Below are 14,932 nucleotides of genomic sequence, written 5' to 3' on the forward strand. Positions count from 1 at the left end.
AAGGCCCAATCATAGTCACTTGTGTGCCTTTTCTGTTACTACTGATACACCCAAAAAGAACTAAAACGCCACGGACTCGAGTTGGTGCAAAGAAAGAACTTATATTTGCTAATTTGTACAACTTGACCGGCCCATTATGCTTCACAGTTCTTTCCAAGATAACCCATTTTCATAGCCCCTTGCATAAATATTCTCAAAGCAGCTTTACGAAGCCAAGATTTTTGAGTCCATCGGCCCAATTTGAAACAATTCAATTCATGAAACTCTTGAAATGGATCGATCAACACTGAACATAATAAAATGCTCAGCTGTGGGTTTCAGAAACATTAGCAATCTCAGAAATGAAGTTCCATTGAAGGATCTTTCTTCTCATCTAGTAATCATTCATTCTACAATAAAATCTTTTGTCAAATCCAACAACCAAAGCATAAGTACTTACTTTTTGCGGGGTGGAGATATTGTGATAATATCCATACATATGCGCAAATGAACTAAACAAATAGAGACATGCGTTTGCAATAAACGAAAAGTTGATGAATAGCTAGGAACCACAAACACTTCATTTAGAGTTCTATACATCTATATCCATGTCATATCTATATCGTACTCGTGTCATATTGATGTTGTATTGGTCGTTTCATGTTATAATTTTTTAAAAATTACTTGTATCAATGTATATCATACATGTAGCCATGCGCATGTCCATGTCCATGCTTCATAGAATCATAGATAAAAAATCTGGTCAACAAATTTTGATGACCAGTAGAGGCCACTTAACTTTTCTCATTCAAAACAATGAAAGGACAAAAAGCGACAAATGCAAAATTATTCAAATTTCATAGTATCACTCCAGGGTCCAGACAAGGGAGTAGTCGCACATTCTAGAGTAGACGTTCCTCTTAGGATAGTGTGAAAACCTGTCTTGGTAAGAATCTAGGCCCATTGTAAAATTTTCAATACAGATTCAATGTACGTACTCGCTGTTTGTTGGAGGCATATATTTATTTCAATTTTTTTTGTATAACCATAAATACTACCCAAAAAAAATCTCAAAGTTGTGTCAAATCAGAGCTAGATTTCTCTAATTTTCGCGGGGTGCATATACGATAAAGTTAGTTTAATGGAAACCGCTGATTATTCAACGGTTGAATTATGTATGTTTTACTCAGAAATAATAATAACTGTGTATGTTTTCACATTTAAAACAATTTTTTTTTATAAAAAAAGTGTATGTTTTCAGTGAAGATTATCTAAAGGGAAAAAGATTGTGTATATGTTCTCTCTCGGTAAAGATTATCTAAAGAGTCTATGATTCTTTTCAAATGTTGGTGTTGTACAAAAGAAAAGAGGTGTACTATAAATAAAATTGAGGATGAAAAATAGGATTTTTTTTAATAGTGTTCCAAATTTATGACATCACTCCATAATGATTGTTCTTTATTATTATACTAATATACTAAATGATTTTTTTTTTTGTAAACGGGAATTGAATTCTAGATTTCTTATTTCATGACAATAAGTTTTATCAATTGAGTTAACTGTAGCATACTAAAAAATAATAACACATTGCAAAACATATTAGGTTGTTTGCCACTCTGTTTGTTTTAATGGAAAATTTTATGTGAAGACAGCTTTCCACATTTTCCTATATTTGGTAGAATTAGAAAAAATGATCAAATGAAAATTATTTATTAACTTCCCTAATTTAGCTTGGGGTGAGATAAAATTGTTAATAGTAAAATTTTATGCAAATAACTCTATTTCATGTGAAGCTAAATAGGGAAAATAACTTTATCTCACGCAAAGTTAAATAAGGAAAAAACTCTATCTCACGCAACGTTAAATAAGATAAGTCAAGAAATAGTTTTTTAACTCATTTTATAGTTGTTACCAAACATAGGAAAATGAGATAATTTTTTAGAAAATACTTTTTTGAAAAATTATTCATTTTTTTTTAGAAAATGAATAATTTTCATCAATAATTCTAGAAACACAACACTTTACACAATATTTCACAATTATTGATGCAACAAGCTTTTAATGGTAGATAATAACGATGTTAATGGAGGGCCTCCGTCATGGTTTTAAAAACTAAAATGGTTGAAGAATTGAAAAAGAGACTAATTCCTGGTTCTTGACCTGTTTTTGCCCCTTTTTTAATTTTTACTAGATTGGTTCCATTTCTAGTTCTGGATTTAACCTATTGAACTGGCCAGTCCAGTTTTGTTTTTTAAAACAATGTCGGTAAGAACAACAAAAATACATGTCAACTCCTTCTTAAAAAAAGATATATATAAAAAAATATTTTTTTAAAAAAACCTATCAACTCAACTATTGTAAAAATTATTGTTTATGTAACATTATTCATTTTTTATATAAACGGCCACATTTGCGAGACGCCTTGATTAAGGTAGAATTTTCTTGAATGGTTTTTTTTTTTTTTTAGAGGGATTCAAATAGTTAATATAACATATAGGACACCATTTAACCAAACACCTTAAATCTATGAATATTGGTCAAACTATATTATATTAATCACTCGCTCTTATCACTATTATTCTATGTGAAACTTAACTGGCATGGTGCAACTATCATTATTAACCTTGCCAACATGTCATGAACCTAATGGTTTCCACTTCAGTGATTGCGTAATCACCTTGGGGATAGCCAACTCCACTATAAATTCAGCAGCAAGCACTAATCAGCCAAACAAAAAGAACCCAAAATTATTTGTGAAGCAGAAAAACATGTCTAAGCTTAGCACCCTCTTCACAATTACCCTTCTCCTTAGCTTGGTGCTAACCTACGCCGCTCGTCCCGAGCCTACCTTGGCTGGAGACTCTCTTACTACCACACCAAATGGGGTACGTCCAATTTTTATCCTCTCGTGTACCTTTTGTATTAATTTTTTGTTGTAAAATCTAATTTTTCTTTATTTATTTTTATTTTTGGGATATAGGTTGATGAAGCAGGAAACATTGAAGTTAATGAGAATTGTGAAGGAGTAGAAGGGAAAGAAGAGTGCTTGATGAGACGAACCCTCACGGCTCATCTGGATTATATCTATACTCAGAAGCACAAACCTTGAACTTCTGTATCAAGAAATTAGTATAATTGAATTGCACTAAGTTGGTATTTTCAGTATAATAAAGGGAATGATTTGAATTATATGCATGTTCTGAATTGGGTTTGGTGTGATTTGATTCGTTTGGTGTTCCTCTGAATCTTTTAGTAGTTCTATTTTTGCTTCTTCTAGTTTTTAAACATTATTATGTATAATATCCTCGTACCAACATGTACGAACAGTACAAGATAAATAAATTGGGTTTGTAATTTCTACAACACCGGCGTTTGCCTTTTGATAATATTATTATAAGTTTGATCATTCTTTTGTTTTGAACACAAAAAAAAAAGGGTTAAATACTAATTTGTGGAACTGAAATCGTTCTCACTGGGAACATGGCCGTTTCATTGATTTCATTATTCTCTTTGCTTTTTAATACGCGCTTAATTATAAGGGTGTCTTTATTTTTCACTCCAATAGTTCCTTTGATAAACAGGAAGAAAATTTGAAGCATTAGATTTTGTATTGAATGTCATAGAATTTGCGCAACTTCATAAGATAATTTTCAATACCAAAGTCAGCTACGTAACCTTTTCCTTAATCTAAAAAAGAAGTTACGTGACCCAGCTGCCAGCTTCTAAAGATGAGAGCTTCTGAGTCAATGAGGTCAATTCCAGTATTAACCGACGTTTATGCGAAGTTTAATATCAAGCTTTGAATCTAATATTCCAATCCAAATATCTAATTATACCTAAGAGCTGTTTTGATGAAAGTATGAAACTAAAAATTCTGTACCTTGTAGCGGTTCCAATGCTTTAGATGGCTAAGCCAATTGATAATAAGTTTCTACCATCACAATTTGTTGAAGTGGTTGATTATGAGTGTTACACGAACATTTTCATATGAATTCTCTACTCTCTCTTCACTGCCTACAGTCTACAGTCAACAACTTTAAAGTTATGTCCCTAGAATAGTGGGCAGCTCTATTTTGGCGTAATCGTTGCCTAATTTCTTTCCCAGCAAATGTTTATCAAGCAAGAGTCAACTTAGCGTATTGGCATAGAGGCAAAACCCAAGATATAGGTCAAAATTGACTAGAGCCGTAAATAAAGTTTGAGAATAGTTTGTTAAGCATTTAGAAGCGAATGAGGTTCCGGTTTGGTTGAATGGGAAAAGGAAGGCCACTACTAACACACCTCTTTTTAGGTCAAGTCAGGTCTACGAAAGTAATCATCAACATCATGGTGTAAAAAGGTTGTTGTGCAATTACCGCAGAATTTCATACTTTCAAAAATTCTGACCCTTTTTTCAATTCAACCAAAGCACATCATCACCTTCTTCAAATCCTCAAAGAATTTTTTCCCAATATCTATTATTCTATATCTGCTTGTTGCCAATATATAATAAGTGTCAAAGCCATCTATGACAATTTCTCGTCAGATATAGGTTTTACTCGAGAGCTTTGAAATATATGAGTCTTGTACCTCAGTGGTATAGTCCAATTCTCTCACGGATAAAATGTTGGGTTCAAATCCCCCTACCCCTGCTTTGGTGTAAAGCAAGAAAAAAAAAACTTTGAAATAATGAACATGTCGTTTTCATGAGTTAATGACAACTAATTATATGCATTTTTAACGACCATTATTGATGTGCGAATTATGCTCCTCTTTGAACCTGTGCTAGATTCTGTCTTTTCTTCTCCACCATCTCCTCAGAAACTAAGACCTGACATAGTACACAGAATTGTATAAACACTTTGGTCCTCCCTGATGTTACAACAATTTACGAGCTCAGTAGTGCGGTCTTTAAGTTAGCAAGCTTTTGTGTGTGCGTCTCTTCTCTAGATAAGTTAGGCACCCATTCGGGTAAGTTAGGCAAGCAAAAATTGCTCTTACTAGAAACGAGATAACCCAAGGCAAACCAGAAACCTAAAAATATCTTATACCTAAGCGAACGAACCAGTTAACAGACAAACCAAAGACCAACAATAAATATTATCTTCCCCATGAAAGCAATTTGTCATGTTTGATGTTTCCAAATGCAATACCATTTTCGTGACATAGGACAGCTTGGCTATAGTAACTGCGACAAAGATATTTAAGACCTAAGCTGCTACCAATTTATAAGGAATAGACTTTATTTATGAGATGCTGTAATTCTAGAGGAATCAACTTAAACCCTCAGGGACCAAGATTACTTAATCTTTAAAATCTGTGGCAATCCTGTCTCAAGTGGTAAAACGCATAGCAGATTTCTAATGGGGACCAAACCATCACAGTTCAAGGCTTCAAGCACATCCACTCAAAAGAGAGGGAGATAGCTAGTCACATAATTTGTTTGGTTCATATTTACTTTCAACAACTCACACAATAAATACTCTACCAGCAGATTCAGCTGAGCTTATATATATGCTACTCATTTCTTTGTGGATAGGATCAAGAGGTGCAACCACTGAACCACGTATAAAGCAATATAAATTGTAAATGTATGCAGAGTATAATTCACTGATTAAAGATCATTAAACTCCCTTATCAGCTCAAGTAATGGGAACAGGAACAATCACTAACAGAAAACCTATTTTTTATGGCAGTTCATGCACAAACTAGTGGGCGTAATGGTAAGCAACATAAATTGTAAATATATGCAGAGTATAATGCACTGATAAAAGATCATTAAACTCCCTTATCAGCTCAAGTAATGGGAACAGGAACAATCACTAACAGAAAACCTATTTTTTATGGCAGTTCATGCACAAACTAGTGGGCGTAATGGTAGGTCAGGTTAAGTAGTTCATTCAACCCATTCAGAGTCGGGACCTTCCCACTCAGACTGCACAATCCAGCCCACTTTTCATGTTTCAAGATGTCTCAGCTGCTCTCATGATACCAAATTATTACTGGTTTAGAATAATCCCATTCTTCTTTAACAAAAAAGAAGAAGAAGACCAACTCAAATCACAACCTCGTAAGTAACCTCTCCTGAGAAACTAAATCAGGTAATCCATCTCAAAAGGAAGAGGCCCAGGGTAAACCTTTTATAAATATTCATTATCATCATGCTAAATCATATTTCAATAGATCAATATAGGTTTTCTAGTAAGCAATAATTTAGACATGACCACAAAACCTTCAGTCCTCAACTTAAATTACCACAGTGCCAACCCTAATAAGTTTCACCTCTAATAACAAGTTAAGTTCAAAAGTACACTGAGAAAACATAAACAATTAACATTTGGCATAAGTAGGGATCTCTAGAACCAACAGCAAAGTACAATTACTCAATTAGTAGTTTCTGTATAGTAAGTTGACACCAAAAGCCAAAATGAAAAGTTGTCATAATTTAAATACATATGATAGCTAGAAAAGATAAAATAATGGCGACATTTTGGCCGACAAAATCTTTTTGTCAAAATCAAAATGATAGGAGGTTAACAAGAATCATGAATACATGTATCAGGTAGTGGGCTCAAAAATGATTATGTTACATTTGATTAAGATATTGTATATCATTAGTAAGTTCCACAAACACGTAGCGAGTTTTGAATCCACAACCTCATCCTCCTCATTTTTATGGGAGAAGAAAGTTTCATTTGATGCAGATTATACATCTGATCCCATCATGTATTTTCCTTGAGAACAGAATAGGAAAACAAAAACAACAGCCCAACAATGTTGATAATCAGGGGCCTCTCCCACAACTCTCAGGCAGCAGAAGACTTTCAGTTTTTGCAGCAAAAAGACATGTAATCAAATCTAGCCCCTGAATTCCATGAATTGCAATTACAAACTTTATTTAAAAGTTGAAAACACTGAAACAGTTAAAATGCATCACCTTAACATCTAGAATTATTATTTCAGATCCATTGAAAAGAATTACACCAACCGATTGTAGAGGGCAAACCCCAAATTACTGAACTCATCCAAAAAGTCGTCTCCCCAATAGACAACAGTACACTCCACATTTGAAAACTGTGAACAACAACATCCAAACTTAAACTAGCATTGATATGTCCACCAGTCATCAATCCCTCCAATCCCACCTACACTGCACAATCAGAAACCACTTTGACCTCTCAAGGTTCATCCTGCTTTAATGCTTCAAAATTATTACGGATTGAAAGCCTATATATCCTCGTAGTAATTATGCTTAGAAGAAACAACACAATGAGGACCAACTATGGTTATTTCATTCCATAGTTTCCCCCATAAACTCATTGTTGGCATCTACGAAAAAAACAAAAATAGCACAAGAAAACTGAATCAACTTAAAGAAATGTCTTGCAGACAGGACTCCACATCTAGCATGCAGCATATACTGGCTATATATATACATATAGATATATATATATATATATATTATATAAAAATAAAAATAAAACTAACCTGGGCCTAAAGGATAACAAGCACCACAGCCCACTAACATGTTCTTTTTTTAAAAAAAAAAAAATTTATTGGCAAGTTGCATACACACCTGGGGAGTTTTGAACTTGCAACCTTATCCTCCACCCCTTTTAAGGGAGGAAGTGCCACTTGAGCCAGAGCTCATTAGCACAGCCTGCTGACATGCATCATAACCTAATAAATTATCAATGACAATGAATCCTTAAAATTTAATATTAGCATCAGGCCTCAAAACATAAAGCCCCCGTATATTTATGCATATAGAAGGGTATATGCATAAATATATGCATGTATTTATGCATGCATTAAGTGCTTTCAAATTATAAAGTAGACTAATATCGGGAGCCATCCAACAATCAAGCCCCAGGGCTCTGCTCCTAAAGTTTTTTATTGAATTGCTTTTTTGGAGAAGAGAGGGGGGGGGGGGGGGGGGGGGGGGGGGTGGGGCGCATGGTAATGTAACTAATTCCAATTTCCAGTTAATTTAAAAGCACTTCGTGGCCAATCAAAATGAAGTAGGTGAACCCAACTTTGCATTTTAATAAAGAGACATATATACATAGAAATAAGTGGAAGCACAAAATTTCCCAGTGCTAAATCTATCAATCAAGACTAAATAGGTGAACCCAATTTTGCATTTTAATCAATCAAGACAAAGATATACATAAAAAAAACCTATCCAGAAGAAGCCATTTCAGTATAAGTCATTGGAGTCTCCATGATGAGACCTTTGTAAGGAAGGGAGAATCGCATCAAATTAAGCAGGCAAGGGAACCTTGGCACCACCACAAACATGTAGATACAACGCAAGACATATGGTAACAATGACAGAAGACTTTGCACTAAAATATCTGATAACTTCCAATCCTCTGTCGACAACCTCCTCACGAACAAAATTAAGACTTCTTTTCAAACCATCCAATAGCTTCCACAACATAAACTCCACAACGGATCTCACTGTTTCAAACGTCACCCTGCCAGTCACATCAAGCACGAACTTCCTATTACTTGGCACTGCCAATGTAGATGAAACCTTGCCAACCCACCCACTATCCTGAATTCCATCAAAAAATACCTCCTCCTTCGGCTGCTTCAAAGACCCTTCTCTTAGAAAAAACTCATCTTTCATGGCACTCGAACCTTCACTCAGATCAACAATTGGGGAAGAAGAATTTGAACCCCCCAATTTTGAACTCGAATTCGAACTCGTCAATACTTGGTGAGATGTTTTTACAAGTGTTTCCACAGCACCATTACAAATAGTAACCAGAATGTCCCTCGTTTTATTTTCATACTTGGGATTAGTCAATCCAGTAAACAACTCATCATACACATTGATATCCATTGTTTTATCCAAATAAACCGTAACCGCGGTGCTCACAAAGACTTGAATGCAATTCCCTATGAGTTCTTTACATTTATCATCACAAACCACATTTAACCATCCGGGCACCTCCGATAAACTCGACACACTAGAACGATTCCCAGATTCACCATTGTGGAAAAATCCCAAAACCAAGTTCTTCGCAAAGCTTCCAACCACAACCGAAACAAAACCGGTCCCAGCAGTAGAGAAAAGCTTCTCCAAAACCCTATCAGAAAAGCCCGAATTCCCCGAAGCCGTATCTGAATCCCCATCAACCTTCGCATCAACCTTATACCCCCGCAAAATCCCAAGAGTCAAAGCCTCCGTAACCCTAACCAAGGACTCGGAAAACTCCTCCGACCTCGCAATTTTCGAAATCTGCTTCAAACTATTGGGAATTTTGTCGGAATCGGATTGTAGAAACTCCTTCAAGTCCTTAGAGACAACACCGATCGTCTCGGCGGAGTCGGCGACCGTTTCGGCTATAGAAACCAAAGCTCCGAAGAGCTTCATCAATCTTTTCCTCTTCTTGGTCACAGAGGGCAAATTGTAGACCTTGTAGACACCGTAACCGGAGACGCCGAACACGGCGAGCAGAATCAGCCATTTTTTCCTCCTCTGAGAGAAACTCAAACCCTTCTTGACCAATTCCAAATCCATCGTTGAGGACCAATCAAACCCTAGAGCTTAAGGGGTAGAAACCCTAGGGTTTCGGTCAACGATTGATTTGCACAGTGATTTCTTCTTCTTTTTCTTTTTCTTTTTTTGAGAAGGAAAAATTAAATGGACAAGATTTATAGTCTAAGAATAGTTTTAAAAAGAAAAATGGAAATTAATTAATCAATTATTAAGTAATTCGTATTTTGAGAATTAAATGCGGAGCATGAGAATGGTGAGGAAGGACGAACCTGTGGAGAGAGAGAGAAAGAGAGAAGTCAGCCTTGCAAGTCGGTCAAGAACGTAATAAGATATTTTTTGATTTCTAATATTTTTCACGTTGAGAGAGAAATTAATAAATTGTCCTAAATGAAAGGCACTGATTGGCTACAAAGCCTTCTTTTTTCTTTTTCTTTTTTTTGGATTTGGCTACAAAGCCTTGGACCTTGGAATTTTATTTTACCAGAAAACTTGGAATGCCTCTCTCTCTCTCTCTCTCTCTCTCTCTCTACTGCTGACTGCTCAGATCTTACGGATTTGTTCGCGCCAAATATTTGGTAGTTAAACCGTTTTTTTTAATTGAAAAACAAAATTAAAATGAATGAACAATTTTTTTTTTTTTTTTGGAAACCAGAACGAATGAACAATTTTAACTGGTAAGTAATGCACGAAAAAATTTAATAATATATGATTTATTTCAAAAAATATATTTGGGGCCCAACGATGGCAATTTTCCCTACTCCTCCCTGCTTCGCCCCGCATGGGTTTTCCCCGCCTCACAAAGGCGGTAGGGCGGGAATGGGGCAAGATTTTAGCCCTACACCACGGAACGGGGTAGGGATGGGTTTAGGCTTTTTAGACCCACTTCGCCCCGCCCCACCCCGCATTACTAAAGGTTATAATTGTAAATTTTTCATATCCTAAAACCCTACTATTTAAACAAACATATTAATATTAGCATATTTTATTCTATCCAATATGATTCTCTGTCTTTATTTTGTTAAGTGTTATATTATGAGATTTTTATTTATTTATTTATTTTTAATGATTGTCTTGTTAAACACTTGGATATATTATTCAATTTTTTCTAAAAATTGATTTGTTTTGATGGGATAAATTTAGTTGTAATTTCAAATATATTTTTATTAATGAAATAGGTTTCATTAAAAAAATTGTACTAGTTGTAAGGAAAATTAACAAAAAGTAGAGTTTTACGGGGTAGGACGGGGCTTCGTGGGGCCCCAAGGGGCGGGGATGGAGTGAGAAAGTATTCCCCGTCATGCGGGAAGAGGCGGGACGGGGATGGGGTAAGACAAAACCATGCGAGGCAGGGATGAAGACCCTATCCTTCAGCCCCATCCCACCCCATTACCATCCCTATTTTGGGGGGGGGGGGGGGGGGGGGGGGGGGGGAAGCTTGAAGAGGATTGGGCCTAGATAAGCCCAAAGAGATCCAATAATATAGTGATGAAAGAAAAATGAGCCTAAGGGCAAGGGATTTGGCTCGGAAAAGACTTGCCTAAAAGCAAACTGCCCTTTAAGATTTCCAAAAGACCCGTCCGAGGAAGGCTTGTCCCATAAGCTCAAGCCAAGGAGCAAGGTGAGTTTTGTAACATGGACAGATAATTGGAGACTCGTTGGTTACTCATAGGAAACTATCTAACGGAGGAACATTAGAATCCTAAGTAAAATGTGAAGGAAGTTTCCTACGAAAGCAATTATCTCCTCCACATGAAATGTACTTCACCAACTAACCATGCTGCATTTATGGCTAAATGATCCTCCTAAATAGTGTTTTGACAGTTTGTTACATACACGTCAAAGCCTTGAAAGGAGGGAAAGTGGAGATAAGACAAGTATCCCACCATAAAGAGCATCCACTCTACAAGTAGATAGTTGAGATGACTACAATCATCCTATAAATAAGAAAATAAATAAATAAATAAATTATCTCTATTTATGGGGATTTGAAAAAGATTATCTTTAGACAAAAGATTGTAAAGGCCTTGTAGTAGCTTCATTTGTACTATTGTTATATGCGGGTATTTGTCTTCCTCGAGATTGACTAAGAAAAGTTTATAAGAAAGAAGTAGTGATTATCTTTCCATCACATTTGGTAGTCAAGTTTTTTTTTTTTTTTATTCTGAGTTTCTTTCTTGTTTTCTAAGAATTTAGTTTTTAAACTCATCTCTACAAATTTGTTGTTTCACTTAAAGACCAACCCGTAGCGATTATTTGGTTTTTATCTCATACAATATATTTATATATATATATATATTTATATATATATATATATATATAAATACAAAATTTAATACTTATGATATTTGTTAATAAACATTTATTATGATTATATTTAAATATGAAATCTAATAGTTATAGAATTTATTTATGTTATTAGGGGGCTATTAATAAGTATTTATCATAATTATGTTTGTATATCTAACTATTAAATATGAGAAATATTATGTTCATAACACTTTCATAACAAATCATATGTGGCAAATTGTTATTGGGTATTAGTGGTGGATAAAAAAGTAATTTCAATGTGACTTCAAATTAAGACTAATAACAACTTATCCCATTTGATTTGTTGTAAAAATATTGTAAATATAGCACTTCTTATTAAATATAATTGATGGTAATTATCAATAGAAATTAATTATAATTATATTTGTATCTGAAAATATTTATTCTTTTATTTAAAGAAAAGAAATTATGAGATGTCTATTCTCGGTATGAACTATTTATTCTAATTATTAATAGTTTAAATATATTATAAAATTTTAGGTAAAGTATAGTTAATACTATAATAAAATTTTAGGTAAAAATATATATATATATATTTAATACAAGATAGAATTTATACTCTAACCTAATCTTTTTTTTTTTTTTTTTTTTTTTGAGAAGCCCCTAGCAATGGGGATTGTTATTGATTAATAGAATGGAGATCAAAATTGTAAATATCGTTCGTGTCTAGAGGAACAGACTCCATCCAAACGTCCAAGGGATTTGTAATAGCTCGTCTAGCAAGTCTATGAGCTACGCCATTACCTTGTCTCTTAACATGCTAAAAAGATACATAATTAAATAAAGAACAAAGGGAAATAATGTCTTGCAAGATATGCCCAAACGCAGAGTGAGACATATTGCCTTCCTTGATAGAATTAATAATCACTTCGGAATCACCTTCAACTACCAATCTGTCAAATTCCAGCTCCATAGCAAACCAAAGAGCTCGGCGTGCTGCTAACACTTCCACCATCTCCACCAAAGCAGGTAGCGGAATCTGCTGTGTCATAGCAGCCATAACTAATCCGACATCGTTACGGATTATAATGCCAAGGCCAGCCTTGTTATCTTCTGCAAAGGAAGCTCCATCAAAATTAACTTTGAGTAAACCTATTGGAGGAGGGCGCCATCTCACAGACCTCGCTGTGCGTGGAAGCTTCATGTGAATAGGACGCAGCTGCTGATATTCATGTAGGCCGTCGCTAGCCAAGGAGCTGATCTTAGCCAACGGGAAGGTCTCCTCCTCTGCCCGAAGCTTGTTTCTACGCATCCAGATGAGAGAAATCGTCCAAGCAAACAGGGCAAAACGTGATCTGTCCTACTGGGCAAGCTAAATCACGTCCAAGAAATTTGAGACAACGTTAGTTCCAGCCACCAAGTCAGCAAAAGACACCTGCCAAACCGTTGAGAGAAGTGGACACTTCCATAGGGCATGTAGTGTATCTTCAGGTTCCAGCTTACACAGTGAACATGTGGTCTCTGTTAACAGCTTACGGCGGGCCAGATTAACTCGTGTAGGTAAGGAGTCATTCCCAGCACGCCATAGTAGCAGTCAAATGCGGTTTGGGACCTCTAACCTCCAGATTCCATTCCATATGCTCTTCATTGTACCCATACTAGACGAACTAGCACCAGCACCATTTCCACACTCCATCTCCATGATCAGCTTGTATCCGGACTTGACGGAATAGACCCCATCATGGTTCCTCGGCCAGAAAATTTTATCACATCTGTTAGAGAAACTCAAGGGAATAGCTTTAATAATTGAAGCTTCCATGGGCAGAAAAATCCTATCAACCTCTGCCTCTTTCCAACTGAACAGTTCATGATCAATCAAAGTGGACACCATAGCTTCTGAGGTGGAGTCCGAAATGGGAGACATGACCCTACCACTATCAATACCTGGTAGCCATCTATCATGAAATATCCTGACTGCAGAACCATCACCAATCCTCCATCTCATACCCCGCATAATGACATCCCGCCCTTTAAGTATACTTCGCCAAGCGTAGGATCCATTTTTTTCCTTAGCATCAAAAATTGATCCATTAGGAAAAAATTTTGCTTTAAAAAACCTATAAAATAGGGAGTCTTGGTCTGAAGCCAATCTCCAAATTTGCTTGGCCAACATAGCCTCATTAAATTTTTCCAACTCACGAAAGCCCATGCCACCTTCGCTCTTAGGCTTACAAAGTTTAGACCATTTCACCCAATGAATCTTCCTTCTATTACCTCTTTGTCCCCACCAAAATCTCTGCGTCATGGATTCAAGCTCATTACATAATGAGGTTGGAAGCTTTAAAACAACTCATAGAATATGCGGGAATGGCTTGTACCACCGCCTTCAAAAGAATTTCCTTACCAGCTTGAGATAGGAGCTTCTCCTTCCATCCCCTAATTTTAGACCACACACGCTCCTTAATATAGAGAAGGCTAGTTTTTTTGCTTCGACCCACAAAGGAAGGGAGACCCAAGTACTTCTCATATTGCTTGATTTCAGGCACACCTATCATAGAGATAATTGTGTCTTGCATCTCTTGGGAAACGGCCTTGCTGAAGAATAGAGTTGTTTTATCTCTATTAAGCTGTTGACCGGAAGCTTTCTCATATGCCATAAGGATGTCTAAAGCGTGTTGGCACTCTTGGCTAGTGGCCCTGCAAAACAATAGACTGTCGTCTGCAAAAAATAAGTGGGTAAGTCTTGGACCATTTCTGCAAATGGAGATACCCCTTATTTGCCCTACTGATACAGCTTGATTGATCAGGCCATGGAGTCCTTCGGTGCAAAGGAGAAAAAGATAAGGTGAGAGAGGGTCACCTTGTCTTATACCTCTGCTAGGATAAATGGTACTCGTAGGCTCACCATTGATTAAAATCGAGTAAGAGACAGTTGTAATGCACATCATCATCAAAGCAACCCACTTCTCATGAAATCCCATCTTCTGTAATAGCCCTTCCATAAAACCCCATTCCACTCGGTCATAAGCCTTGCTCATGTCGAGCTTCAAGGCCATAAACCCTGTTTTGCCTGATTGGTGATGTTTCATATAATGGAGAGTTTCAAAAGCCATCAAAATATTATCTGTAATAACCTTTCCTGCTTGGAAAGCACTCTAACCTAATCTAAGTGTATATGTGTGTGAAACTTTCTTT

The 14,932-nt window shown here is 35.9% G+C and overlaps 2 protein-coding genes and 1 long non-coding RNA gene across 6 annotated transcripts; 1 reads left to right on the forward strand and 2 right to left on the reverse strand.

Annotated features, from left to right (window-relative positions):
• Positions 1-2,690: 2,690 nt before the first annotated feature.
• Positions 2,691-3,168, forward strand: LOC126709979 (phytosulfokines). Its single transcript, XM_050410360.1, has 2 exons — positions 2,691-2,864; positions 2,960-3,168. Exons 1-2 carry the CDS (start codon positions 2,748-2,750, stop codon positions 3,086-3,088), a joined length of 246 nt encoding a protein of 81 aa, XP_050266317.1. The 5' UTR covers positions 2,691-2,747; the 3' UTR covers positions 3,089-3,168.
• A 3,262-nt stretch (positions 3,169-6,430) lies between these two features.
• LOC126709086 (uncharacterized) lies at positions 6,431-10,002 on the reverse strand. 4 transcript variants are annotated; one of them, XR_007649310.1, is made up of 3 exons: positions 9,739-10,002; positions 7,535-7,618; positions 6,431-7,108 (listed from the first exon to the last, which is right to left on the reverse strand). It is a non-coding gene; the product is annotated as an uncharacterized LOC126709086 (long non-coding RNA). The 4 variants fall into 4 exon arrangements; XR_007649309.1 differs by having other exon boundaries at positions 6,431-7,287; XR_007649308.1 differs by having other exon boundaries at positions 7,535-7,638.
• Positions 7,981-9,741, reverse strand: LOC126709084 (protein PHLOEM PROTEIN 2-LIKE A10). The gene has a single exon (XM_050409173.1). The coding sequence runs from the start codon at positions 9,488-9,490 to the stop codon at positions 8,222-8,224; it is 1,269 nt and encodes a 422-aa protein (XP_050265130.1). The 5' UTR covers positions 9,491-9,741; the 3' UTR covers positions 7,981-8,221.
• Positions 10,003-14,932: the final 4,930 nt, after the last annotated feature.

Source organism: Quercus robur, chromosome 12, assembly GCF_932294415.1.
Source record: "Quercus robur chromosome 12, dhQueRobu3.1, whole genome shotgun sequence".
In the NCBI taxonomy this organism is placed as follows: domain Eukaryota; kingdom Viridiplantae; phylum Streptophyta; class Magnoliopsida; order Fagales; family Fagaceae; genus Quercus; species Quercus robur.

Bases quoted from the DNA above. Each gene is read 5' to 3' on its own strand.
- LOC126709979 (XM_050410360.1), top strand. From the start codon at position 2,748: ATGTCTAAGCTTAGCACCCTCTTCACAATTACCCTTCTCCTTAGCTTG. The intron at 2,865-2,959 runs GTACGTCCAATT...TTTGGGATATAG, and splicing joins TTACTACCACACCAAATGGG to GTTGATGAAGCAGGAAACAT.
- LOC126709084 (XM_050409173.1), bottom strand. From the start codon at position 9,490: ATGGATTTGGAATTGGTCAAGAAGGGTTTGAGTTTCTCTCAGAGGAGG.